Genomic DNA, 27,706 nt, shown 5'->3' on the forward strand with positions numbered 1-27,706 from the left:
AAGTGTCCCTCCCGACACACCTTTACCCAGAATCTCATCAGGCTGGGAAGAACTAAGCTTAGTAAAATCAGAGGAAGTTAATTCTCCCTGAGCCTCTAAACAGTGCTGGCACAAGTTAGAGGGCAGGCCAGGCTGAGATGCCCGAATATGACAGGCAGCACATAGGGGTTCTTCGTTATAGTTGCTATTCTTTTTTTGTTTTTTTTATGTGCATCCAAACTTTTAGGCTTCCAAGGGCTAGACGTCTCAAACTAAGCACACACAAACGAACGTCCAGTTTATGCACTCAGGATAAGCATGCGTCCAAACCGGTCGCAGTGTAACCTGAATGCCCAAGCCGATGCCCAAACTGAGCATCCAAAATCTGGACGCACAACCAAAAAACCCTGACTGTGAATTGACATCCTGTAGAGGGCAGCCAAACTTGCAATCAAAAATGTGCAAATACACTGTCTCGACCTACCATGCAGCGCAGTGAACAAGCCTCAGGGCGGGGCCTAGCAAAAAAGACTGCTCAACCCACCAGGCTGCCCTCATCCCTAACCTCCCTCAGTGCAGAACGTACATTGGAACAGCATGCTGAGCACGGATACCGGGGAAGGGAATCACTTAAATGACTCTCCTTCACTGCTCTAATCTTTTTTTTTTTTTTTTTAATTTACCTCAGCTCAGCCCTTCCCAGCTGAGTACAGAAACAGTCTCCGGCTGTAGGGGAAGAGGGCATCTGCCGTCACCGCCGCACTCTGCTTCCTGCACTGCTGCCTTTCAGCTGTATATCAGCTAAGTCCACACCAGTTGAAACACCAGCAACCAGATCAAGGCACTCATCTGAGGGACTAAGGAAATCACCTCAGGAATTCTCAACTGGGGGAGGGATTATTTGTTATCACTGCAGAAGAGCGGGGCAAACAGTTTTCCTTTTATTTCTCCTTCTAAAACCTGAAGCAATCCCCAGTAGGGAGATGCACATCCACCATCTGCTGGAGACAGAGAATACTGGCAGGCTGATGTCACTGCAGGGATATACATATACTGTGACAAAACTGCATTAGCAATTTGTGGTGGTCAACCTTCAGGTCCTCATTTCCCTCAAGCCCTAGATCCTCAACCTCCCCAAAATCATGGCTGGAGCTGCTGTTATTCCTCTCCAATTTGTGATGCTACCTTACCCCAGGATTTATCAAAATGCTATAAATATTGCAAAAACAGCACCTGTGAAGAAAAAGGGGCGTGCTTAGGCTAATTTTTCTGATACTGCATCGCATGAGCAATTTCCGCAACGTGCAATAAATTTATCGCACGTGTGCTATTTTTGCTTTGTGTGTTCTGCCGGCATTAGTCGTGCGTTACCAGGGAAAAGATTTTTATTGTACATGCCATTTGGGCGGGATGGGGGAAGAGAGAGAGACGCTGAATAGACCTCAATATGTTACTCCATTTATACAACTGTAAGAGGGGGGTACTATTAACTCTGTGTGGGGTTTACATACACAGTCAGAGGTACAAACAGCAAAGTTGACATAACTGAAGATTTTCTGTTTGAATCGATGAAAAGTACAAGAGGAGTTGATTTATACAATGTTCTCTCTCTCTTCTTGCCGAATGGCATGTGCAATAAAAAAATCTTTTCCCTGGTAATGCACAGCTAACACGGGCAGAACGCACAGAAAAAAAGGTGTAGTTATTTCTGGCATTAAACCCTTTCCGGTCTACCCCGAATATATTCGTCAGTGAACCTATTGTATTGTGTTTTCTTGTCCTGAAAGGGGTTAAGACCTGCGTTACTGTGGGTTACTCTATTGCATTCCATGATAGGAGCTGCTCATTACCATTAACTCCGCTCAAACTCCTCCCATTTGCAGCAAATGTGACATTTGCATAATAGCACACATTGCTCTATTTAATGCACATATTAGGGCGTTATCACACGTTATTTCGAGCATTAAGGTCCTAACGCAAAATGATAAATGACCTGGTTAGTTGCTTTGCCTTCCCTACCTGAAAGCATATTCGAGCTCCCCCGTCCTTCCAATACCCATCTGCCCTCCTCGATTACTAATCAATAAATATTTACAGCTGCACACACACATGTACTAAGTGCTTGATTTTTTTTTTTTTTAACTGTTGGATGCAGAAAAGTCCTTGCTAAAATTGTTTGAAGAGTTTCCTGAATCTTACATGTACGTGGAATTATGAAGCCTTCAGCAATTTTACTTGAAAAAGCATAGAAGATTTTTCGGCTCGCAGAAGGTAATGTGCTCTCACAATCAATGGAACAGACGCTACACACTCAAGTGTGCTAAAAGCCAGTGGTAAAAATAATGATGCCAAACAGAAAATACACTGGTCTTTGCAACATGCATAAAAGGTTTTGATATGTCAAAGAAAATCTCCCATGACTTGGGCTCCAGTTCCCAGCATGGGTTTCAGAAAACATGACAAAACCCTCCACAACACACACTTTAGCTTTTCAAGTGAAAAACATGATTAGCTTTTTATTGCTGAAAGGTTAACACTAGCAGACACAGCTCCACTGAGCCTCTCTGCTAGTTTGTATCTTCCCTGTTTGCACAGAACACACGGTGGCTTGCGTAATCTATTTGGCTAGGAAACACTTACCTTCTCAGAGTGCTTGAACTGACGCCAGTAACTATCATACATGCGCTTGGTAGCTCTCTCAGGGTAGCAGGTCACTGTCTTAATGTAAACTTTCAGGCTTCGTTCAAGTAACTGATTAACTTCACCATAATCATAGTCATCATACCTAAGCGAAAAAAAAAAAAAAGAGAAAGGCAGTTTGTGAGTCTGCCCGTGAAGCTGGTTTTTTTTTTCCTACAGCAAACTGTCTTTTTTTTTTTAAATAATTTTATTTTTTATATAATTTCAGATACACAATAACATATCACTATACCCAGGAAATAGAGATTTTACAAATAAGGTATCCCTTTTTTACATGAAATAATTATAAAGAAATTTCTCATTAATCTCTAATTATTCTAGGAAATATAAGGGAAGCCAAGAAAGAAAAGGAGCTCTTACATTCTTGGAAAATAACTCTTAGAAACAGACACAATAGGGCATTCCCACAACCTATCTAGTTTGAACCTCCTGAGCATGCGCATCTAAAAAAGACCTTAATTGTAATGGCTCAAGAAATACATAATTTTCATTTTGATATATTATTAGACATTTACAAGGGGGATTTCAGAAGAAATCTAGCACCACAATTTAACGCCTCTGATCTCAAAACAAGAAACTTTTTTCTTCGATCTTGTGAAGATCGAGTAATGTCTGGAAAACTCCAAACTTTTTGCCCATGAAATTGAGCTGATCTATTTCTAAAAAAGAATTTCAACACTAAATTGCGATCATGTTCGCAAGCAAATGAAACTGATAAAGTTCCTCTAGATGATATTTCTGTTTCCAAAGACATTTCCAGGATCTCAGATATATTCAAAGATTGTTGATCTTGTGACTCTATTCCATTTGAATTTAATGTCTTCCGAGGTATATAAAAAGCTTTAGTTATCACAGGCAAAACTTCCCTTGGTATTTTAATACTTTCTGTTAGATGTGTCTTAAAGTCCATCACAGATATTTTTCTCACAATAGGAAATTAAGTGCTCTAAGATTAAAAAGTCTTCGAGAGTTCTCAAATTTCTTCAATGAAGCATTTTCAAATTGGATTAAATTCGTTTGAATCTTTTCAATAGGAATAATTTTTTTCTCCATCACTTCCAATCTCTCTTGCTGGAAATACACTATTTTCTCAGTATCTATTCCTCTTTTATTAGATTCCAAGAAAACTTGAGTTAAAGAGGTTATTGCCGACTCTATAGATACAAGGGCATTCCATACTGTGTCTAAAGTCACAATGACTGGCTTCTTCAACGAGAAAACATTGCCAGGTATTAATGAAGCAGCGCTGTTATCTCCCACCAGTTCCACCTCCTTAGGGAGCACTGGCTTCGATGTACCTCCCGGCCTCGACGCTATCTTCGCTGGCTCCACAGCTGTCTCTCTCCCCTCCTCCACCACTGCGTGCAGGAAGGCCGAACCTTTCCCCTCCATACCCGCTGATCTGAGGCCTCCTCCATCTTCCTCCGGGGTACCCAATGGTTCCTCCACTCCTGCCGCTTCCAAGCTACGGGGAGGGGAATGGCGTCTCAGGCGCTTCCGGGCTAAACAAAATTTCTTCGGCCAAAGAGGGGAACCCGAGCTCCTCTCTCTTAGCGGCCCTTGCTTCCGACATATGAGGTGTGGACACGAAAAAGTTGCCAATCTTCTGTTGATTCATTTGTCCAAACTCCGTTTCAGGCAAATTATCTCTCACTTTCACCTTCCGCTTAGTAGGCGGCATTTTGCAAGAAATTTTCCATTGAATTGCAGTTTAAAGGTAATCGGAGCAACAGAGCAACTCTCTACTGTTCCCTATGCGTCGTCCATCTTGGCTCCTAAACTCTCTCAGTCTTCTAATCACTCAGAGCCCCACAGACTGTTCTAGCCATGTAGCTTTCAAGTTCCAACTTAATATAGGCATCATTAAGCCCAAAGTTTGGGACAAGACAACAGCCTAGTGGTATTGCTACACACTGTGGGAGACTTAAGTTCAATTCCTGGACTTGGCTTTTACTTCTAGTTGGCAGGGACTAGGGATGATTGATAGGCAGCATTTTACAACCCTCATGGGTGGCGAGGGAAGAATCCCGGTTATCACACAACAGCAGTACCTATGGGGTAAAGTTCAGGTGCACATGCACTAGGTTTTGAAAGGGATTTGTGGTCTGTTACCCCTTCCAAGGGCTGCTTTTGGTTTAATGGATGGTTGGTAGAGATAGGAGGGCAATAGCATAAAAATGGAGGTAAAATAACCAAATAGCTGTGAATGAAGGCTCATGGCTCTGCAGCCAAAGTTGGAGTGGGTTCTGAGTCAGCTGGCAGCCCAATGCAGTAAGTTCTAAATCAGGTCCTCAAGGACCATTTTACTAGTCTGAGTTTCAGAATAACCACAGTGAATATGCATGAGATTTGCATACAATGGAGGCAGTATATGCACATGGATATACTGAAAACTCAACTAAGCGGGTGATCGAGGGCCAATTGCCTATAGGAGAAAAAGTTAAAACAGGTCAGAAAACCATCTACAGAAGTTCACATTAAATTTATCAAGTTATTATCCATACAGCACAGAATCTCTAGCTTCTACTAACATCATAATCTGCTCATCCAGAATAACCTCCTGGGGACTTCAATAATTATGCACTGTCTAATACATTTTTAAATAAAAGCAAGATATGCAGCATTCTGCTAAAAGAATGGATTCTATTACTACTTTACATAAATTACAAAAAAAAAGTACATCTGTACAACATACCTAATTCCAAACATACAATGCACATAGTTAAATAGAGCTCTTCTCAACATGGTTGTGTCCACGTCTTCGTGTGTGGCCATGGTATTGTAAGTGAGATTATAGACCATCCTAAACTTCTCATCCAGGAGATGTCCAATATCAGAATAAAGCCTGTTCACTAGAGAGAAGCCGTGATCTTCCCAGGAATAGTCCTATGGAAGTAGCAAGGAATAATATGCATATGAGAGCCAAGGAGACCAAACAAACTGAACCCACTGATACAGTAAGCTTCCATGTGATTTAAAGTCTTAGTATGTTAAAACAGTATCTGGCATTGCAGATTACAATTGCTACCACTCTAAATTTTGAAATGTCTTCAGTAAATAGGACTTTGCAGATGTAAAAGGGTGGTAAAAATGAAATGCTCCTCAAGGGTTTCATGGTGCTAAACGATAGCATTCAGTGGAGAAAGTGACGAGTTAAAAATAATTTTTCATTCATTGACACTAGCTACTGAGCACCTTGCATCTGGTTATCATTCTGTAGAGCTTTTCAAGGAGCTGATAGGAACACTGTGCCCCCCTTCCTCCCCCAAATATGCCTTGAGTGCAGTTGGTGAGAACAAGTCATTAGTTCAAAAGCAGGAAAACATATTTAAATTTAATGGATATCTGCTCTCTCTTTATAAAAGTTAAGAGGATGATATAGCATGATACACCTTTAAGTTAGCTGACTTTAAAAATGGACAAAAAGAAAGGAGAAAATAAACTAATACATTAAATTGCAGTGGAGAATTCTCTCATTTACCAATAAATAGACAGTCATAAAAATTGACTATACATCACTAAAGATAGCGTGACATATCCTATACAATATGGAGATTATATATAGATAGCCAATACTTCTTTGAATTAGATGGGCTTTTAACAAAAATCCATACTATAAAGTGAGTTACTGCTAACCACTTTAGTAATACTGTACAATTTCCCTTCTCTGCTAGATCTAGAGGCATGGGTACTCATACCTGAAGAGACAATTAAGACACTAAGAGGGAGATTTACTAAGCTGCAATAAGGTTAGAATGTGCAATATACTCAAATCACAGCTATATCGCATGTCTTCCCCCCCAAAATTCACCCCTTATTGAAATTAGCTGCTTTGCATACATAAAATTTACTAATGCATATAAAGCAGCATAGGTAATCCTATGCAAAAACAACATGGCTTGCCTTAAAAAAAAAAAAAAAGGCAAACCATGTTATTGTAACGAAAACTTAGGAGTTGTAGATAGCATCCAATGCTCCTGGGATCTTTTAACACATCTCAGTGTCCCAGCGTTGCTTCACATCCACCATTCAAAACTCTCCCCAGTGGTTTACGTAGACATCCACCCACACCTACATTGCCTGTCAAGGCAGCCCAGCAAGCACAAAAAGTTTTAAAAAATTAAAATTTAATATCACGCAGCAGTGGCCCTGCCCCCTTCCCAAACTCCTCTCCTTTGCTCAAATTTACCTCTGCCCCATCTAAAAACACTTCGCATACCCAATCCGCCCCCCCCCCCAAAGTAGCAAAACCCCCTAACATAAACCATAATCCCTGGTAATCTAGTGGCCCCCTACACCCCCACTTACAAAGAAAATACACCCTGTAGTCGGGGGGGACCCTGAACCCCATATCCCCTTATCTAAGAAATCAATCTATGGTGGACCAGTGGTGGCCGGGAGCTCCCCTAGCTCCAGGCTGGTCAATGCCATTCTCCAACAGAGATGCTCCGGGAGGCCACTGGACCACCATGGATTGATATTTTAGGTAAAATGGGGGGGGGGGAGGGGGGATCTAGACCACCAGCTTCTATTTATTTTTTTGTAAGAGTGAGGTCGAAGGGGGTGCGAGGGCCATTAGACTACCAGGGATTATGGTTTATGTTGGGGGGGGTCTGCTAATGGGGAAGGTATGGATATAGAGCAGGTGTCTGATTGGGGTGGGGGGGTCATTTTGAACAAAGGGAAGAGGTTTGGGAAGGGAGGAGAGACATTGTCCTGCAAATTTTAAATTAGGGGTGGTTAAAGTCCACGGCGCAGCCGCGGCGTTTTATGCCTCGAGTTGAAGTTGTGAAGCAGCCAGGAATGGCGCCGTGTTAAGGGTGAAGGCGATGGTGTAAAACAGCACTTTTTTTGGTAAGCTCTGTGCAATGAGGTTTTCTCTCTCCTTTAAATGGAAATATGTGATGTAAAATGGTTTTATACGTTTTTTTGATATGTTTTTCAATCTGTTGAGGTAGAGAACTACTGTGTAAAGACTTGAGAAGTATAAACGGACTTTTGGAAAGGTGATAGTGAGTAACATGTACCCACAAAAAAATGTTAAGATGATGTAAGTTTAAATATTTTGATTATTTTGAAGGGTGGATATAGGGATTATGGGTTGGTATGTATAAGAATACTTAAGTTATACTGCGCTTTTATTTTTAAGATTGAATAAGTCCAGATTCCCCCTGATGAAGCCAAGTGAATGGAAAAACACTGAGGCCTCCGTGATGGGGTGTGCTGGCCTATGAAGATTTCAGTTACAGCTGCGAGAGTATGGACTTTTTGCAACAGGAAGGTTTGAGCTTTGAAGATTGAGAAATACTGGAAAAAGTGAAAGAACATTGGGGTGTGAGAAAATATAGGGGTGATTCTATTAGTTTATGTTGCACTGATTGAATTCTAAGAAGGTTGGAATGTGAAAATATTCTAGCGGGAAAATATTGAGATGTGGTTTTATTAATGTGGATGTGAAGTAAAAATTGGAAAATAAATTTTTCTAGGATGAAAAAGAATTGTGTTTAATTATCCTGATATTTAGATTTTTATTTATTTATTTTTTTACTTTTGGCCTGCTGGGCCACCACAACAGGTGGTGTGGGATGGGCAGGGGTCTACTCAGACCAATGGAGGGATTTAACTCATTGAGAAGTGAGGGGGTTTCCGGGCCTCTTGGCCCTTTAAGACTATGGCAGCCCTGGGCAAAGTAGGCTGCCATCACACCTTAGTGAGCCTTTCCCCACGATAACTTTTTAATTGCAGATTTTTTTTCTCCGATAAAAAATATTGGAGGGAACTGCCCAAATATTTTCCCAAGGAGGGGACAAATATCATGGGAACACCCCCTCTGCGATATTTGGCCCCCTCCTATGGCAAAATATTACAGCATAATAAATCACCCCTAAGCAACATAAACATGTCAAGCCAATCTTTCTCAAGCCCAGTTTAATTTAAAAAAAAAAAAAAAAATACTACCAGTGGTTGGTGGCTCTGCCATGCGGAGGACCTGGATTTGATTTGTAGGCCTGGTATCTGCTGCTTGGGTCAGCTAGGAATGCTATGGAAGCAGCAGAGCCATCTTGTCTCCACCATCGCTCAATGGCAACATTTTGTGGATTCCCAGGCTTAAAGGGTCCACATAAGCTGAATTCCAGAGGGAGCGGTGGGCTGTGGCCTCTGGTCTGCTGCTGCAATGGCTGGGTAAATTTGGGAAGGGCGATATAAAAATAGTGCGGGAAAACTCAAGATACTTGCAAATGAAAGTCCATAGCACTGTAATCTAACAGATACCAGTTACAATGGAACCGGAAGCCCAAAAGGAGCAGGATGACACTGCCAAGCCAAAAAAAACCCTTCTACTCCTAAAACTACACACTATGTTTTTTTTTGGGGGGGGAAGAGGACCTAGCAGAGTCCTTAAGCTGCTTTGGGCTATCAGTCCAATCAGAACCAAAGACTGGGAAAGAGCACCACGAGTCTTCGATCACAAGTGCAAAGGGACTTTCCCCTTATTTTTATATTCCCTCCCAACTCACTTAGTCCAGATATTGCAGAAACAGTCCTCTCGGACAGGGGCCATGCACTAGGGGCTCCCCTTCTGGAAACCCATAGCCACAGGCCCCAGATCTGGCCACTGAATGTCACCAATGCAGGACGGTTGGGACTCTTGTCCCCGTCAGGGGGACCGTGAATGCTGTCTCAACATCCCCGGGCCAGTCTGAGGAGAAGACCTGACCCAGGAATTGAAACCCTGGTCTTCCATGTGCGGCACAGCACCATCCAAGTCACCAGGCTGGCCCATAAACTATACATATTTTACTGCTGCATGAACAGATGTGTCTAAGGAAAAAAATTAGATTTTAAGGATACAATTCATACAAAAAAAGTTTTTATTAGAATGGCATTTGTCTGTGTGTGTCACATAAGTTAATCCATAGACATGTTCTGATGGAAATACCCCTTTTTTTGGATGTTCGCTAGACCCAACGCGTACCTGAGCTCGGAATGTTGGCAGATGTTCTTCTCCTTGCCTGGCAAAGTCTTTGTACCCAAAACCAGGATCTTCAATGTAACGAGAGGCATTGGAAACTGACACTACCTCATCATTGAAGGCTGGAAAGAGGCAGCAAGCATATTGTATAAGTAAGTGCACACACAGAGATAATTTTCAAAAGACGTTAAGTGGCTTCCATGCACGGCAAGCAGATTTTCGGAAGGGCAGGAGTATTCACGTACCCTTGCTACAAAGCAGAAAAGTATGTACTTACAAATAACATTTCAAGGGCAGTCCAGGACAGGGTCTGGAACTGTGTGTACGTTTACGGATTTCATAAACAGAGTATAAGAACACAAGTGCCGTGCTGGGTCAGACCCGGATCTATCGAGCGCAGCATCCTGTCTCTGATAGTGGCCAGTCTAGGTCATAAGTATCCCAGCAGATCTCCAATAGGTGACCTATTTCCAGTCTCTCACTCCCAAGTCTACCTGGTTAATAACTGTTTATGGAGCATTTACTTCAGAAACTTGTCCAGTCCTCTTCTGAACTCCACTGTTAGTTGCCTTGACTACATCCATAGCTTGATTGTGTGCAGAGGGCAAAAATACTTCCTATGGTTTTAAATCTGCTTGTTGCTAGTGTCATGGAGAATCCCCTAGTCCTAGTGTTTGAAGGGGTAAATAACTGTTCCCCATTTACAAATTCCATCTCACTCATGATTTTATAAAATCTCAGTTATATCTCCCTCTATACAGGGTACCATCAAGCTAGGGTGAAAGAACATTGTAGAAATCTCATCTTTGTGAGACTTTCCTCACTCCAAATGATGTCAAATCTTCACCCTCTGTGTACTGTGCTGTTCGAACATCTCAGTCTTCATCCAAAACTGGCCCCTAAACCACAACCAATACCTCACCTTGCGCTATTAGCTGGCATTCCTGTACTGATATAAATAGTTGAATACTGTGAAGGCCTCCCCAGAGTCTCTCTCTCTCTCTACTCCACTCTGCCTTCCCCCAGAAATGGCCAAAATGCAATTTGCGATCTTTAATACAAATTGCATTATGGCCGTTTCGGGCATATCGCATAGCTTAATGCCAGAAAAAATAAGGTGTAATTATTTCCAGCGTTAAAACCATGTGATAGCATGCGTTATACTACCCGGTGCAATAATGCCCTCATTTTAATTTACCTCGCCCAAACCCCTCCCCAATCCCACCCTTTCTAAAAATTTGTATTTGCACCATGCGGTAACACAATTATCGTATGTGTCATGGCATTAACGCCATAACGCATTTTGATGAATGACCCTGCAAGTTTGATATTAAATCAGACATCTTTCTTCTGCAGTTTTTGAGTGGGGGAGTATGGAGCAAATGATGGAGGGGGTGAGTGAAATGGTGCTTGGGAAATACGTGCACAAGTATTTTCATAAGTGAGAAACACACATGTATCAGCCAACTTTAACATATCTGCCTTTGTGCAAAACCTGAGGGTTATTATGTGTATGTTACCATTAATGAATATAATGCACCTACACTAGAAAATGAGTATAGAGACATACATATTTTCAGGGTGGCGATATGCAGTATTTTATCAGCTCCCGCTGCACAGTTTAATGCACATGGTGTATCTTTTCCCTGCAGGTAAACACTAAAATATCACAAATACCTTAGATTTTCCTCCCCTTCCCCCAACATTCCAGCTGGAATTCAGAGGGAGTGAGATCACAAGGAGAAAGACTGCCGGTGTAAGCCCAAGTCGCTAGGTGGTATATCTCACCCTCAAGCGAATAACTCACTGCTGAGCCCAGAAGGGAGTTACCCACCAAGACAGAGTTCTCAGGGAAGAAATCCAAAAACACTCCACTAAGAGACAGGAAGCCAGGTTGTCGCAAGTGCAACCCCTGTCAAACAGGATTTGTACACCAGCCCGGAAACCCAAAAGGCACCAGGGCAATCTCAGAACAGATTGCCAAGCTCCTGGCAAAGGTATTAACACCCCAGCCATGAGTGCAAATACTTCCCCCGAGGAAGCACGCAGTTCAGTAATGGAACAATCGTTGCGTGATCCAGGGCTCCCCTGTCTGTAGACAGGGTTATCTCAAAAATGGGGAAGTATAGCTTACAAGTCACTGCAGCCAAGAGCAGCACCTCTGATGCGGGGTTCCTCGTCCAACTCCCTTAGCCATGGATATGGGGAGAGGATGAAAGGCATATTCTCCAAATGGAGGGACTAGAACCCTCTTCACTGGGGCAGGGTTCTACAGGCAAGAATGACTGGCCAGACCGGCCCTTTGAGCTCAGCAGGCATCAAGGTGACATCTGGATGGGAGAGACTCTTAAGGTTCATCTGGGAACTACTCTGGAGAGGCTTCCTTGCGAAATAGACCTGCTGTGCCAGAGAACGACCTAAAGAGAGCGCTACTGCTTGACTTGCTCTAGGAGCTTGCGAGAAACAAAGCAACCACCAGTGGAAGCGGAGACATCCCTTCTCTGGGAAGGGTGGACAACCGGTCATCCAGAGGTGAACCCATAAGGGTTGCCCTGGAACCCGGTCGAGTCTTCTCACCTTGAAGGGAGAGGAGCATTGGGAATTGGGGACCTCCCAATCCCAAAAACCTTCAATTCTCTCTAGGAGAGTTGAGGTACAATCACTGATTGCTAAGGTTCAGAAGCAACCAATCCACCACTGGCAACTTCCCTCAAAAGGGTGGGCCACACAAATCAATGAAGGAGTCCCAGAAAAACGGTCCAATGACCGCCTCTGGTGTTTCCTGGCCCTCGTCTCCCAGGAGATGCTTCATTTCAAGAATCAAGACTCCAGCTCAGAGATGAACATGCCAAGGACGGAACCTCCGGTGTTTCCCCATGAAAGGGATTCAGGACAAGGGGGGGAGGGGGGGGGGGGTCGAGAGACATTCCTCTTCCAAGGGAGGAGAACTCCCTAGACTATCCTCCCAGTGCCTCTCCCCTTAGGGTTCAATCAGGAACACAGTCCTAGATAGTCCTGTGGCTGTGAAGCATAACCGCTCGTGCTCACCACAAGAGAAACACACACATACACCTAAACAGCAACTGGAAAACAAGCCCTTCGCTGTGAAACATGCTGACTAGTACTCACACAGTGGTATCCACTTGTTAGAGTAGGTGGCTATGTGCTGTCCAAAAGGCAAAGAACAGTGTGTGATGATGCCTTCTCCACCAGTGCTTATCAGCACTTCACAGTGCAAAACTGACGCTGAGATCATGATGGCTTGGCAGAAACTGGCAAATGCTGCCTATCACCATCTGAGGTGCACGGAGTATACGCCTTGTAGTACCTGACCGCAATGCTGCCCTTCACCGTCACAGTAACTCACAGTGGAGTGAACAGAAACATTGTGACGACGATGTTCCCAGGACCACTGGTGTACTGGGCATGTCATGGTCGCAGTGGTGTTTCATGGCATCGCTCTCTGAGAATGCTCCAAGAGGCTGGACACAGCCCTTGCAACTGTGTCTGAAATGGCTCACTTTAGTTTCCATCAAGGAACAATAGTAGCGACGTACATGGCGAACGACTGTGCCCATGGAGCCTTGTGGTTATCTCCCGCGGCATCAGACATCCACTGGTGTCCACAATGGAGACAGTGCCTGTAGGGCCAATAGCGCTATCACGTGTACCAATGCAAGGCACATCGAGGGTACTGAACGACATGGCACCCAGGGCTTCGATGGCGCTTGAGTGAGTCAGGATCAGATCGACTATATATTTATTTATTTATTTATTTATTTAACAGTTTTATATACCGCAGTTCAGGTAACAAAGTTACTAATCACTTCGGTTCACATTTCAACAATTACAATGACAAAATAAAGAATAGTTTATAATGTCTTACATAGAACAGGGTGATTTAACTTGGATAAAAACTAATAATGAACAGGGAGAGTACAATTTATATACATATGTCTTGTATATACATATATACATATGTCTTGTATATACATGAGTGGGTTAAGAGAATGCTTGGATTCCTGGCACCACCGGTGCCCGCAGACCTCAACTGCCCAGTGGCACCTGTTAGAGCACCAGGTGCCCGGAAAGCATTGATGGACCAGCGGTACCAGGGGCGCCTGCAGGCAGAGGCACAACAATGCCCAAAGGAACCGATGACAGCCAGCGCAATCTACTGTTCCCCTTGGCTCATCTATTTGTCTGAGGGCATCGATGCAGCGAGCGCGATGGCATCTCTTGTCAGCGGCTAGGGCAGACGATAGCCCCTCTAGGTCTATCCCAATGGCTCAGGGCCCCTGACATCACCTCATCCATGACCTGTGATTGGCACGTGATCTGTCCAAGGCAGAAATCCCTGTTGCCCGAGGGCTTCAGTGGCACTCACGGGCCCTCAAGAGTTCCAGCAGATGATGTCTCAAGGACAAATAGGGTGTCCAGTGGTGATCCCAGCACCTCCTTTGTGGTGCTCGATATAGTTAACAGCAGCAATGAAAGGCACCAGTGACCAACAAGCCCGATGGCCTCCATGGCGGCCCTGCACCCCGATAGCATGGAATGGGCCCGATGGTATAGGGTCAGCTTTGCATTGCGCGATGACATCTAGGCCAAGCCTTGCAATGGCAGTGCGGCCACTCACTGCGACGACCGAGGATGGCCATAGCATCAAGGCTACATATTGAAGGATGCCGCAGCATTGAGACCACATACCACAACAGCATCGAGGGTGGCCATGCACACACCTTGATTGAATTGAGGGCATCGATGGCCCTGCGATAACCAGGCGCATTGACCCTTCCAAGGGCACTACAGCCATTGGAGGCACATACCCTGACAGCATCGAGGGTGGCCATGCATGCACCTCAATAGAATCGAGGGCATCGATGACACCGCAGGCATCGATGTCACCATGGGCACCGATGTCATCAATGGTACTGCTGGCATCGTGGCATAGATGCTACCATAGCATTGATGGCAACATCGCATCGATGGCACTAAGGCCTCAAGGGCATCAAGGTATCAAAAGCAGGGAGGGTGTCTACATTGAGGTCAGCACCAAAGGGAACCATGGCGCCTGATGGCAGATGTGGTTCCCCGTCACCAGACCTGACTCCGCCACATCAATGCCTATGGCACAGAAGGCCTGTGCAGAAAAGAGGGTGGTTCCGCACCTCAATGACCTCGAGGGTATCCCGGCACCTCAACACCAAGAGTGACCATAGTGTTTGATGGCAAACCTGGTCTGTGCGAGCATGGCACAGACGGTGCGGCAGCAAGCTGCTTGCGCAGACTCCTGCTCACTCTTTCTCCCAGGGAGACTGCACTGTTATCACCAGCAAGTAGGCAGGGAAGCTATATTATCTAGGGCTCCTGCCCATGGAGACTAGTTCCTTGGAGCGTGGAGAGGATGAGCTCTCCCCCCCACAGGAAATGTATGATCCTCGATCTCTTTACTATCTGACCTCCATCTATGCTGATTTATTGGTGAAATGACATGGAATTCCTGCCCAGGTAGAACTCAGGCGAGTCCCCAGGCTCAGCGGCCTCCTCGGATCACTCACGGACTGCACTCAGTCAGTCCTGCCAGCACCACACAAAAACAGACAGAACAAGGAGAGGACACAAAAATTAAACTGCAGGTGCAGTATAATTTTTTTTTTCTTTTTAGGAAGAAATAGATTCTGCCAGACTGCACAGGGACTAAGGCCCGCCATGCAGCTGGCCAACAGAGGAAAAAGAGAAAGAAAAGAAAACTACCATAAGCTAAAGGAAAGAAAACAGCTACAGTTCTAGAAAAAAAATCGCTTATAGAAACTGTAGAGAAAGAGAGCAAAGCTGAATACCATGAACACTGCTCCCGCGATCATATGGCTCTGTGGGAAAAAAAAAAAGACTGAGAGACTCTGCCTAGGGGCAGGATGAAGAATACAGCTGCACATGGTCAGTAAGGCATGCTGAAAGTTCTGATGGAACTGTCGTTCCAAGTGAAGATTCGAGATCATATGCCAGGCTCCATCCGACGATATCACCCATGTACGAGGCCTACCATCCTGCTTGTTCTAGGAGAAAAACTGAAGAGATGAAGGCAGCACCAGGCTCTATAGGGGGAGTGAAGTTAGCTTTGAATTTTTTCTGTCTCCACCTGCTGGTAAGGGGAGATAACCCACTTGTCTGGACTGGTCAAGCATGGATGATGAGGAAAGCGAAGTCAAAGTTGCATATGTGAGACACTAAGAGTGAAAAGCAAGGGAATAGCAAGTCTCTATATACCAATGTGTTTTACCTACTGATGCTTTCCAAGATTTTAAATTAGGCATTTTCACCCAACAAGGTGAAATTAAATAATCTTCAGGTCAGGCACATATTATTCAAAAGCATTAAAGTATCAGTGTGCAAGAAATTTGATGTTGCTATGGGCAACAGGTATTCACTGACCATCTGTACTCAGTTTTCTGAAGCCTGGGACGATCAAATGTTGGATCATTTTCCAATTCAATCATATTAAGACATCAGTCTAACAGAACATACAAGCACATGACAAAGGAAGAGTCAACCTTAACAAGGATATTAGAAATGTACAGAATTTATTGCTCATTTTACCCTACAATCAATAAACCATAAAAAGGTTCTCATATTTATGACAGCTATCTTATTGATAACAGTTCAGCCTACTAAACAGTTCTCACACTGAAAGGATACCAAATGACTATTTCTAAGATGAGAGGTGCTGGGGTTATATAAGATTATCACAATGCCAAGAGGATTGCAAAATGAGAGCTTTTAGATGCAAAGTTGTTTAGGGCAAAAATGCAAGAATCAGCAAGTGTAAATAAGAGGTCCGAACATGTCAAATTATAAAGCACTTACAAAGTTGACATTTGTGGGTCTCAAAATATATATATTTTTTGAAGGGGGTAGGGCAGGGCACATTTTAATAAGGTACTACAAGGGAATGTGCTACTATAGCAAGCAACAAAATTGTTGCAATATATTTATTTTATTTAGACATTTTATATACTGTTGTTCCAAGTGAAGATCACAACTGTTTAAAATATTAACATTCAAAGGTATAAATCATCAAATTATGTCTGCTTACATAGGAAGTATTCAACAACAGGCATTAATATCTATCAACTGAATTGTTCAAATACATATTAAAGATCAAGGACATAAGACGTAAAGCACAAAATAAAGCAGAGTTGCTTACCTGTAACAAGTGTTCTCCCAGGACAGCAGGATGTAGTCCTCACATATGGGTGACATCATCAGGTGGAGCCCTATTACAGAACACTTTTGTCAAAGTTTCTAGATTGGTTTGATTGGTTCTTCTTGGAGACCCAGGTGACTTTAAAATTCTAGAAACTTCGACTGGCACACTGAGCATGCCCAGCATGCCATGATCCCTGTGGACAAAGGGGTCTCCCTTCAGTCTCGTTTGTAGCAATATCCTTTGGTGCCGAAGGATTTCATAATATTGTTACCAGAGGTAGTGCAGTTTAACAATTAGTTTAAGTTCAAAGATAACATATACCATCAGGACCATGGTATCCCCATGGGATCTTCATTAGCACCATCAGTGGCCAACCTACATGTAGCAGATTTTGAACAGACAATTTATACATCTGAATGGATGGGATACATAGATCAGTGGCGTAGGTATATAGATGATGTATTCCTGATTTGGAAAGGATCTGAAGAGAATTTACAGTATTTTATGGTATGGATTAATTCTTTGGACACACATTTAAAATTCACTCACCAATACAGTGGGCAACAGAAACATAGAAACATAGAAACATAGAAATGACGGCAGAAGGAGACCAAATGGCCCATCTAGTCTGCCCCGCAAATTTTCTCTCTCATACTTATCTGTTTCTCTTAGCTCTTGGTTCTATTTCCCTTCCACCCCCACCTTTAATGTAGAGAGCAGTGATGGAGCTGCATCCAAGTGAAATATCTAGCTTGATTAGTTAGGGGTAGAAGCCGCCGCAATAAGCAATCTGCACCCATGTTTATTTGTTTTACCCAGACTGTTATACAGCCCTTATTGGTTGATTTTCTTCTCCCATGCCGTTGAAGCAGAGAGCTATGCTGGATATGCATCGAAAGTGAAGTATCAGGCACATTTGGTTTGGGGTAGTAACCGCCGTAACAAGCCAGCTACTCCCTGCTTTGCGAGTGCGAACCCTCTTTTCTGGATGTGTGAAGTATCAGTTTTTCTTCTCCCCTGCCGTTGAATCAGAGAACTATGCTGTATATGCATTGAAAGTGAAGTATCAGGCTTATTTGATTTGGGGTAGTAACTGCCGTAACAAGCCAGCTACTCCCCTCTTTGTGAGTGTGAATCCTTTTTTCCACATTTCCTCTTGCTGTTGAAGCTTAGAGCGATTTTGGAGTCACAGTAAGCCTGTGTATGTTTATTTAATAAGGGTATTGACTCCAGGCAGTAGCCGTCATTCTGGCGAGTCACCCACTCTTCATTGGCAGCCTCTTGACTTTATGGATCCACAGTGTTTATCCCATGCCCCTTTGAAGTCCTTCACAGTTCTGGTCTTCACCACATCCTCCGGAAGGGCATTCCAGGCATCCACCACCCTCTCCGTGAAGAAATACTTCCTGACATTGGTTCTGAATCTTCCTCCCTGGAGCTTCAAATCGTGACCCCTGGTTCTGCTGATTTTTTTTCCTTCGGAAAAGGTTTGTCGTTGTCTTTTGATCATTAACACCTTTCAAGTATCTGAAAGTCTGTATCATATCACCTCTGCTCCTCCTTTCCTCCAGGGTGTACATATTTAGATTCTTCAATCTCTCCTCATACGTCATCCGATGAAGATCCTCCACCTTCCTGGTCGCCCTTCTCTGTACCGCCTCCATCTTGTCTTTGTCTTTTTGAAGGTACGGTCTCCAGAACTGAACACAGTACTCCAGGTGAGGCCTCACCAAGGACCTGTACAAGGGAATAATCACTTCCCTTTTCTTACTCGATATTCCTCTCTCTATGCAGCCCAGCATTCTTCTGGCTTTAGCTATCGCCTTGTCGCATTGTTTCGCCGACTTCAGATCATTAGACACCATCACCCCAAGGTCCCTCTCCTGCTCCGTGCACATCAGCCTTTCCCCCCCCATCGAATACAGTTCATTCGGATTTCCACTCCCCATATGCATGACTTTGCACTTCTTGGCATTGAATCTCAGCTGCCATATCTTTGACCACTCTTCCAGTTTCCTTAGATCCCGTCTCATTCTCTCCACTCCTTCCGGCGTGTCCACTCTGTTGCAGATCTTAGTGTCATCCGCAAAAAGACAAACCTTACCTTCTATCCCGTCCGCAATGTCGCTCACAAAGATATTGAACAGGACCGGTCCCAAAACCGATCCTTGTGGTACACCGCTTAAAACCGCTCTCTCTTCAGAGAGAGTTCCATTTACCATCACACATTGTCTTCTGTCCGTCAACCAATTTGCAATCCAGGTCACCACCTCGGCACTCACTCCCAAGCTTCTCGTTTTATTCACCAGTCTCCTGTGCGGAACCGTATCAAAAGCTTTGCTGAAATCCAAGTAGATGACATCGAGCGCTCTTCCTTGATCCAATTCCTTGGTTACCCAGTCAAAAAAGTCAATCAGATTTGTCTGACAGGATCTTCCCCTGGTGAATCCATGTTGCCTCTGGTCCATTAATTCTCCGACTGTAGATAGTTCACTATTCTCTCTTTCAACAGTGACTCCATTACTTTTCCCACCACCGAAGTGAGGCTGACCGGTCTGTAGTTGCCAGCCTCCTCCCTGTTCCCACTCTTGTGAAGCGGGACCACCACCGCTCTTCTCCAATCTCTTGGTACCACTCCTGTTTCTAGGGATCTATTGAACAGGTCACACAGCGGACCCGCCAGAACATCTCTGAGCTCCCTCAGTATCCTTGGATGAATCCCATCAGGCCCCATGGCTTTGTCCACTTTCAGGTTCTTTAGCTGTTCCCATACATTCTCTTCTGTAAAAGGATTTTCATCTATTCCTCTTCCCTCCAGTTTCTTGTTGTGTAAAGATGGTCCTTCTCCAGGGTCTTCTTTAGTGAACACAGAGCTGAAGTATTCGTTTAATATTTCTGCCATTTCTTCATCTCTCTCCATACATTGATCATTACCACCTTTCAATTTCACTATACCACTTTGGACCTTTCTCTTTTCGCTGATGTATCTGAAAAATGTTTTGTCACCATTTTTTATCTCCTTGGCAATCCTCTCTTCCGCTTGACTTTTTGCCAACTTGATTAATTTCTTTGTCTCCCTCAGTTGATACAAATATTCTTCTTTGTGTTCCTCCCTTTGGGAACTTTTATATTTCTTGTATGCTGTTCTTTTAGCTTTAATTTTGTCAGCCACCTCCTTTGAGAACCAGATAGGTTTCAATTTTCTTTTGCTTTTCTTTACATTTCTAACATATAGAGCAGTTGCCTTGGTGATTGCTCCTTTTAGATTGGTCCACTGCTGATCCACATCTCTTTCATTCTCCCATCCTTTTAGTTCTTCCTCCAGGTACTTCCCCATTTCCTCAAAGTCTGTGTTTTTGAACTGTAAAACTCGGGTCTTTGTGGTTCTTTTCCCTATTCTTTTAGTGATATTAAACCATATCGTTTGATGATCACTGGTGCTGAGGTGGGTGCCCACCTGGACATCGGAGACATTATCTCCATTAGTGAGCACTAAGTCTAGTATAGCTCCTTCTCTCGTGGGTTCCAACACCATTTGTTTGAACAAAGATACTTGCATGGCATCCACTATCGCTCTGCTATTTTTAGATTCTGCAGATGGGATTTTCCAGTCTACATCTGGCATATTAAAGTCACCCACGATCACCACTTCTCCCTTCTTACCTATCTTATGGATGTCTTCAACCAGATCTCTGTCCAGCTCTTCCTTTTGGTTTGGAGGCCTGTAAACCACTCCAATATAAATGGATGGTCCGTCATCTTTTTTTAGGTCAACCCATAGTGCTTCTTCCTTGCCCCAACTTCCTTGCAGCTCAGATGCTTGGATGTTGTTTCTGACATAAAGAGCCACACCTCCCCCTTTTCTATCCACTCTGTCCTTCCTTAACAAGTTATAGCCTGGTATTGTTGTATCCCATTCATGAGATTCTGTGAACCATGTCTCTGTGATAGCAACAATGTCCAATTCTGCCTCTGTCATTAGGGCCTGTAGATCTGGGATTTTATTTCCCAAACTATGAGCATTTGTGGTCATAGCCTTCCAGGTACTCTCTTTAAGGTTATTGCTTTTCCTGGACTCCTTATGAGACTTTGGTTGAGATTTGTTATTCACTTCACTCATTCCTTTTGCGGTTGTGCCACTGTTGACAGAGTTATCCATCTGAATTAGATTTTTCTTTTGGTTATGGAACTTGAAATTCTGCATGCATTGTGTTTTTTTTCTCATTTCTGGTAACACGTCAATGTTTTTCTCAAGAACTTCATTAGTTTTTAATATAGAGAAGGCTTTTTGTTCTTTTTGCATCTGGTACATTGTGTGTCTCCTTATCACAGGTCTAATTCTACCAGAGCCCACTGTAATCCTGGATTTTAAAGAATTTCTTAATGACCTGTTTGAGTGGGGGGGTGTACCTGTTGGCTGCCCATCTGTCAAGAATGGGTGACTGTGGGGCCTACCTGAGCCTAATGAATCTCCTTTTCTTGACTCTTGGTTTTTCTGTGATATTGGGGAATTAATTTCTGAGTAATGCAATGTGGGTGTAATACTTGTAATTGAAGCTAATTGAGCTTTAACCTCAGTCAGCTCCTTTTTCAATGTAGAGAGTTGTGCACAAATTGGGCAAGCTCTAAGTTTCCAGATGCTTTCCCTGAGAATACAGGCTCCACAGCAGTTACATTGGATAGTCCTCATTTTGGTAATATTTGATTTGTATTTCCTTGACCTATCAATGTACTAATTTATCTTGCTGCTAATGTTAAGTTAGGCAGTCTTTATTAGAAAACAAGCCCCAGGGGTGGGTGGGTAGAGGGGTAGGGTGAGAGGGAGTCAAACAGTTTAATCTGGGACAAGCTGGGTAAAGCAGGGCACTTCCTGGAGCAATAATAGTCCTCTATTAAATGATCTCTCAGTACTTATGTGCCAATGTTAAACAGATTATAAAGATAGCTCTACAATAAGAGAAATGCAGGTATGCTGAATCTTAAAGCAAACGAATTAGCAAAGAACCAGACCAAATATATACTCCAGCCTCTTCACTGACCACAATGGCTCTCCTTCTCACTAACTTTACCTCCCCCAAGGTCTGAGACACACCCAATCCAGTTAGATGAGGTCACTTCTGGAAGTGTATCTGTCCTTTGATCAATTGCTTTAAAACAGACTTTATGCCCCAATATAAAAATTTGACCAGATCATTTATGCCAGCATATCTGGATGTGCCAGCATATCTGGATGTGCTGGTTACAGTTTGCAATAATACACTTGCGACCATAGTCAATAGAAAGGACATTGACAGAAATAACTTACTGAGATTGAGAGTCATCATCCCATATCTTTTAAAAAAGGGGTTGCCAGTGTCTCAGTTTTTTCAAATATGGCGTATCTGTTCAACTATTACAGAATTTGAAAACCAAATGGAGGTTTTGATTCAAAAGGTTTCGATCCAGAGGATATCTCAGGAAGGCTATCAGACACACTATAAGCGAGCCAAATACAGTGATCGCAATATATTGTTGCAATATAAAACACACAATGAATGCGATCAAATGGTGTGTGTATTGCCACACAGTACATCTACAGGATCTATCATTGATTCAATAAAGAAGCATTGCCATATACTGGCATTACATGAGGTATTCCACGAGGTACCATTAATAGCTACTAGAAGAGGACATAATATCAGAGATCACTTGGTCCATTCACAATTGAAAGTGACGGTGAATGCTCCATTCACAATTGAAAGCTCGGTTTGTGAGCACACTATTGAAGGGACTATGTGGACAGATCCAGTTACAGGATACACTGTTCAGAGGAATAACAATACCGATTGTTTAATGCATACAGTTATTTATGTTATAATATGTCCGTGCCCTAAAGTATAGGTGGGTCGTACCAGCAGAATAGTTAAGTTGAGGATTATGGAACATCTGTCGTGGTTAAACACTTTAAATCTTTCAGCACCCATTGTAGCAAATTGTGTGGATTGCTGGCATACCTTTGAGCAGTTAAAGTGGACGGTAATAGAACATATGGCAGTGGGTTTTGGCGATCTCACAATGAGATTAAACAATCGTGAGCAGTTTTGGATATACAAGCTGAGAACAGAATAGCCCGGTGGGTTGAACGAGGAACTTGATTGGATGTCTTTGGTATTAAAGATCTGTTTTGATTGGTTCTTCTTGGAGACCCAGGTGACTTTAAAATTCAACAGTGAAACACTGGGAGTCAGACCGCCATTAATACGCTGGGGAGGAGGCTATCATGCACCTATGTCACATTAGGGTGGTACAAACTCCAGTATTAAATGAACAACGGTTTATAAAGACAGGATAACCCTTGAAAAAGAACTTGATTCGAAACTTGTACAAGTCGGGTGTAGTGACGGATGAATGGGTTCAAGGAGATTATGAATTGATAAGAGCGTTCCATTTTTACTGTTTGTCTGTTAGTGGTTTTGATAGTTTTGAATTTACTTTTAGATTTATTTGGTTTTAGTTTGCTTTTACTGTTCTTAACAGCTAACTTATTTCATACTTTTAACAGAGTTAGCCGTTACTATTTTATAATGTATTGTATTTATTATATGTTTGATTTATGTAAACCGTTGTGAAGGCACGTCTGATGTAACGGTATATAAATAACAATAAACTAAACTAAGTAACATTGGCGGCGGTCATTTAATAATAAGGAAGCTGTGCACGGCTCAATATAAATCACAAAATGTTTATTTAGATGGCACATTAATTTAACAAATTTCTAAGCACTTGGCACAAAAGTTGAAAACTGAAAATACAAACAGGGGGGACGACGGGACTGGTGTGTTTATGATTACAAATAAAAGAGCGGCATGAACTGGATGGTGATTGCCTGAAAAGAGTATGAAACCACTACCTTCACTCTTTAAAAATTTGATTTTGAAGTATATAAGTTTGATTTCATGGTAAGTGCCTCTTGCGGTGAAATTTAATAAATTCAAGGTTGGGTTTTATATACAAACTGATGATTTCATAACACAACAGGCCAATAGCAGAAAACTCGTGCAGCAGGCACAATAACTGGGGTGCTATTGGCAATGATGAGGCAGCTTGAAATCACAGCAGGTAGTTGTGGGGAAGGAGTTGGGGATTATACTGGAACAAAGTTTTCCAAGACAGACTGGCCAAAGGCAGAGTCTTGACGGATTTTCTTATCTAAGCAGCAGAGGGCTGCGAATGTATGAAGAGAGCTCCTTGTCACAGCCTAGCAGATGTCGGCAATTGGGACTGAACGATAGGTGTGCTACTGATGTTGCCATGGCCCTTACAAACTTTGCCTGCTTCCTCATAGCAGAATTCGATACAGTCTGCTAGCAAGTTGGAGAGAGTTTGTTTATCCACTGGAACTTGCAGCTTGTCTTTGTCAAAGAAGCAAAGAGTTGGGTAGATTTCCTATGCAGTGCAGTGTGGTCTAGATAGAATGCAAGTGCACGCTTACAGTCCAAGGTGTGCAAAACCCTCTCGCCCTGGTGAGAGTGAGGCCTTGGGAAAGAGTGGGCAGACTATAGACTGAGTAAGGTGAGAGGCTGTGTCCACTTTAAGAAGAAATTTAGGGTGAGTACGGAGGACCACTTGGTCACGGAGGAACCTAGTGTCGGGTGAGTATGCAACAAGGGCTTGTAACTCACTGACCCTTTTAGCAGAGGTGATGGTTACGAGGAAAATAATTTTCCATGTTAGAATTTTAACGTTATAGGAATGCAAAGGCTCGAACGGGGAACGCATGAGCCTTGTAAGCACTACATTTAGGCCCCATTCTGTAACCGGTGATAGGAGGCTTAAGTCGTAGAAAACCCATGAAGAGCCGACTCATAAGGGGTTGAGCCGTTAACAGGGCATCCCCTACTCCCTGGTGGTTCGCTGAGATGGAACTGAGATGTACCCGTGTGGAGGATGTCTGGAGACCAGAATCCAAAAGGTATCCTAGATAGCCTAATAAAAATGGAGTGGGGCAGGTAAAATGGGCCAATACCTTTTTGTGCATGCCATTTGGTAAATCTTGCCGATTTCGAATGGTAAGATTTACGTGTGGAAGGTTTTTGTGAAGCTACAAGTACCTGAGATTATCAGTGAGTCTGTGCTATGAGGTTGACCTGTGGGCAGGCGAACTGGTTCCTGGAGTGATAGGTTGAGAAGTATGGGGAAGCATACTTGTCAAGGCCAGGACGGGGTTATGAGAATCATTGAAAACCTGTCCTGCTGTAGGTTCATGAGAGTTTTGGCTATGAGTGGTATCGGAAGAGACGCAAATAGGAGGCTTTTGTTGCAGGGGTGAGCAAAGGTGTCCATGGCTAATGCATTTCGAAGCTTGTGTAGGGAGCAGAATCTGTCCACTCTGTGGTTCGATTCGGATGCAAGAGGTCAATAGCTGGTTGACCTCAGCGCTAGAAGATTTTACTCGCTACAAATGGATTCAGAGACCACTTGTGGGGATGGAGACATCGACTGAGATGGTCTGTTAGTATGTTCGGTATGCCTGTTAGCTAAGTGGCCCGGAGATGCATGGAGTGTGCAAGGGCCCAGAACTGTGCGGCTTCCTGGCAGAGCAGATAAGAACCTGTGCGACCCTGTTTGTTTGAGTACCACATTGCCACTATGTTGCCTGTCTGTATCTACAAAGTTTTGTGTGAGAGGCAGTGTTTGAAGGCATAAAGGGCATAACGCATGGCTTGAAGCTCCAGGAAGTTGAACTGAGATTTTTCATGGTGCGGTGTTGATGCATTTTGGGTTTGGAGGGTGTTGATATGAGCTCTCCAACCCAAGTTGGATGCGACCGTGGCCAAGATCATCTGAGGATTTGGTTACTGAATCAGTGATATGGATCAGGGACGAAAGCAGTTGAACGGCTTAGAGCCACAGAAATCTTAAAATCCACTGAGTTTTTCTCATGGCTAGTCTGGCCATAGGAGTGATGGGGATCATGGAAACCATGTGGCCCAGCAATGGAAGAATTGATGTGCTGAGGCTATGTTGCAAGCGCACAGAGATGTGGACAATTTGATAGGATGTCTGCGCGGTTGTTGGGCAGGAAGGCCATTGCGACTGTAGTGCCCAGATCTGCTCCATATGGGATTTATGGAAGTTGATCAGAATTCCCAGCCAAATGTAGTAGATTTATAGTGAGTCTTAGAGAATTTAGAGCTCCTTGTTTGGATTGACTCCTTATTGGGCAGTCATTCAGGTAAGGAAACACGTGAATGCTGCTGTTCTTTGTAGATGAGCGGCAGTCTCTGCTAGGCATTTGGTGAAATACACAAGTTGTCGAAGCTAGTTCGAATGGCAGAACTTGATATTGAAAATGTTGACTTACTATGAAGCGTATAGAAAGTCCAGAGAATAGAGGCATCCCCCTTGTTGTAGTAAGGAAAGCATAGTGCTGAGAGACACCATTTTGAACTTTCTTTCTGAAGAAATTTGTTGAGATTTCTGAAGTCCAGGATGGGCGGAGGTTGCCTGTTTTCTTTGAAAGCAGGAAATAGCGGGATTACAAACGTCTGCCTTGTTGCGTCCAGGGAACGGTATCCCGAGCCCTGGTCCTCAGTGGGATGGACCGTTCTGTTCTCTGGCAAGGCTGAAAAATCCAGGAGCCTGCCCAATTGGCGGAGCTGGTATGATCTGGATATCAGTTGGTCTCACGCAGGAGCGTGGGTGGTAAAAGGTTCTTCTAGCATCCCTCTTTGCTGTGCAAGAAACAGAGAGCTGTCGCAGGGTCTCATGGAGGTCTTGCAATTGAGCCACTGTCTGCTGAACCTTGTGCACGAAGAGATTATCTGCGGTGCATGGCAAATCAGTCAAATCAGGGGCCATAAGCCAGGTTCACCATCTAGCAGAGTCCTGTTGCTGGCAACGGGAGGACGTTTCGAAGCAATCACATGTTGCTCGAATTTCATGTGGATGGCAGATAGGTTCCCTTGGTGTTGTGTCAAATATAGCTGGTAAATAGCAATATGCGAAACCAATATAATTCTTGGAAGAAGTTACGACCTAGACTCTCCCGAAAACTTCTGGTCCTTTTTAGTGACCAGGTCAAAAGGGATGATTTCAGATACGTCCTTTACTTAGGTCTTGATGGGATCGTTGCCGAAGCAGGATTAGAGTGTTCATCACTGTTCGAGGATCCCGGGATAGGTATAGGGGTCCGTGGAGGCTCAGAAGGACAAGTCGGCATCGATGACTTAGGCTGTTGTTGGTAGGTGCCACAACGAGGCGAATATTGATGGCTCCGGTGTTAGTAGATTCCGGAAGGCATCGAGGACAGCCTGATGGACGAGGACGTCCAGCTCCTCCCTGGAAGCTGGTATAGGTAGCACAGCTACAGGGGAAGACAGGCTAGGCATTACTGGCACTTAATCTGTGGTGGCTCAGTACCTGGCACTGGTGTCGGTGGGGAATGCCTTGGTGCCTCGGGTGCAGAGGAGCATGGAGACTCTTGTACCCGGGACCGCTTCACAACTGGCTTAATGGACATTGATGCCGGTGCGGTATCAGTGCCGGCACCAACATGGAACCATGTCGGTGCCGGCGATGATGTTTTCCTCGGTGCTCGGCCCGGTCATTCTCCAGCAGAGGAAGCTGCCACCGATGTCCAAAATGGCGTCAGCGACAGACTGTTATTGTGGCAGTAACAACGTTTCCCTCTGTGCTCGGCCCGGTCATTCTCCAGCACTGAGGAAGATGCCATTGATGTAATGGATGGCGTCGGTGACGGACGGTCACCGTCCTGGTGACGATGATTCCCACGGTGCTCAGTCCGGTCATTCTCCAGCACCGAGGAAGATGCCCTCGCTGTCCCGGATGGCATTGGTGATGGA

The 27,706-nt window shown here is 43.8% G+C and overlaps 1 protein-coding gene across 1 annotated transcript in view; it reads right to left on the bottom strand.

Moving 5' to 3' along the window:
* SESN3 (sestrin 3) overlaps positions 1-27,706 on the bottom strand; it is a 162,056-nt gene that overhangs the window by 20,192 nt on the left and 114,158 nt on the right. Inside the window, exons 7-9 of the mRNA XM_029602374.1 lie at positions 9,656-9,774; positions 5,375-5,565; positions 2,620-2,764 (exon numbers count right to left, since the gene is read on the bottom strand). Coding sequence (XP_029458234.1) covers positions 2,620-2,764; positions 5,375-5,565; positions 9,656-9,774 — 455 coding nt within the window. The remainder of the gene's footprint in view (positions 1-2,619; positions 2,765-5,374; positions 5,566-9,655; positions 9,775-27,706) is intronic.

This window comes from Rhinatrema bivittatum, chromosome 5 (assembly GCF_901001135.1).
Source record: "Rhinatrema bivittatum chromosome 5, aRhiBiv1.1, whole genome shotgun sequence".
In the NCBI taxonomy this organism is placed as follows: Eukaryota; Metazoa; Chordata; class Amphibia; order Gymnophiona; family Rhinatrematidae; genus Rhinatrema; species Rhinatrema bivittatum.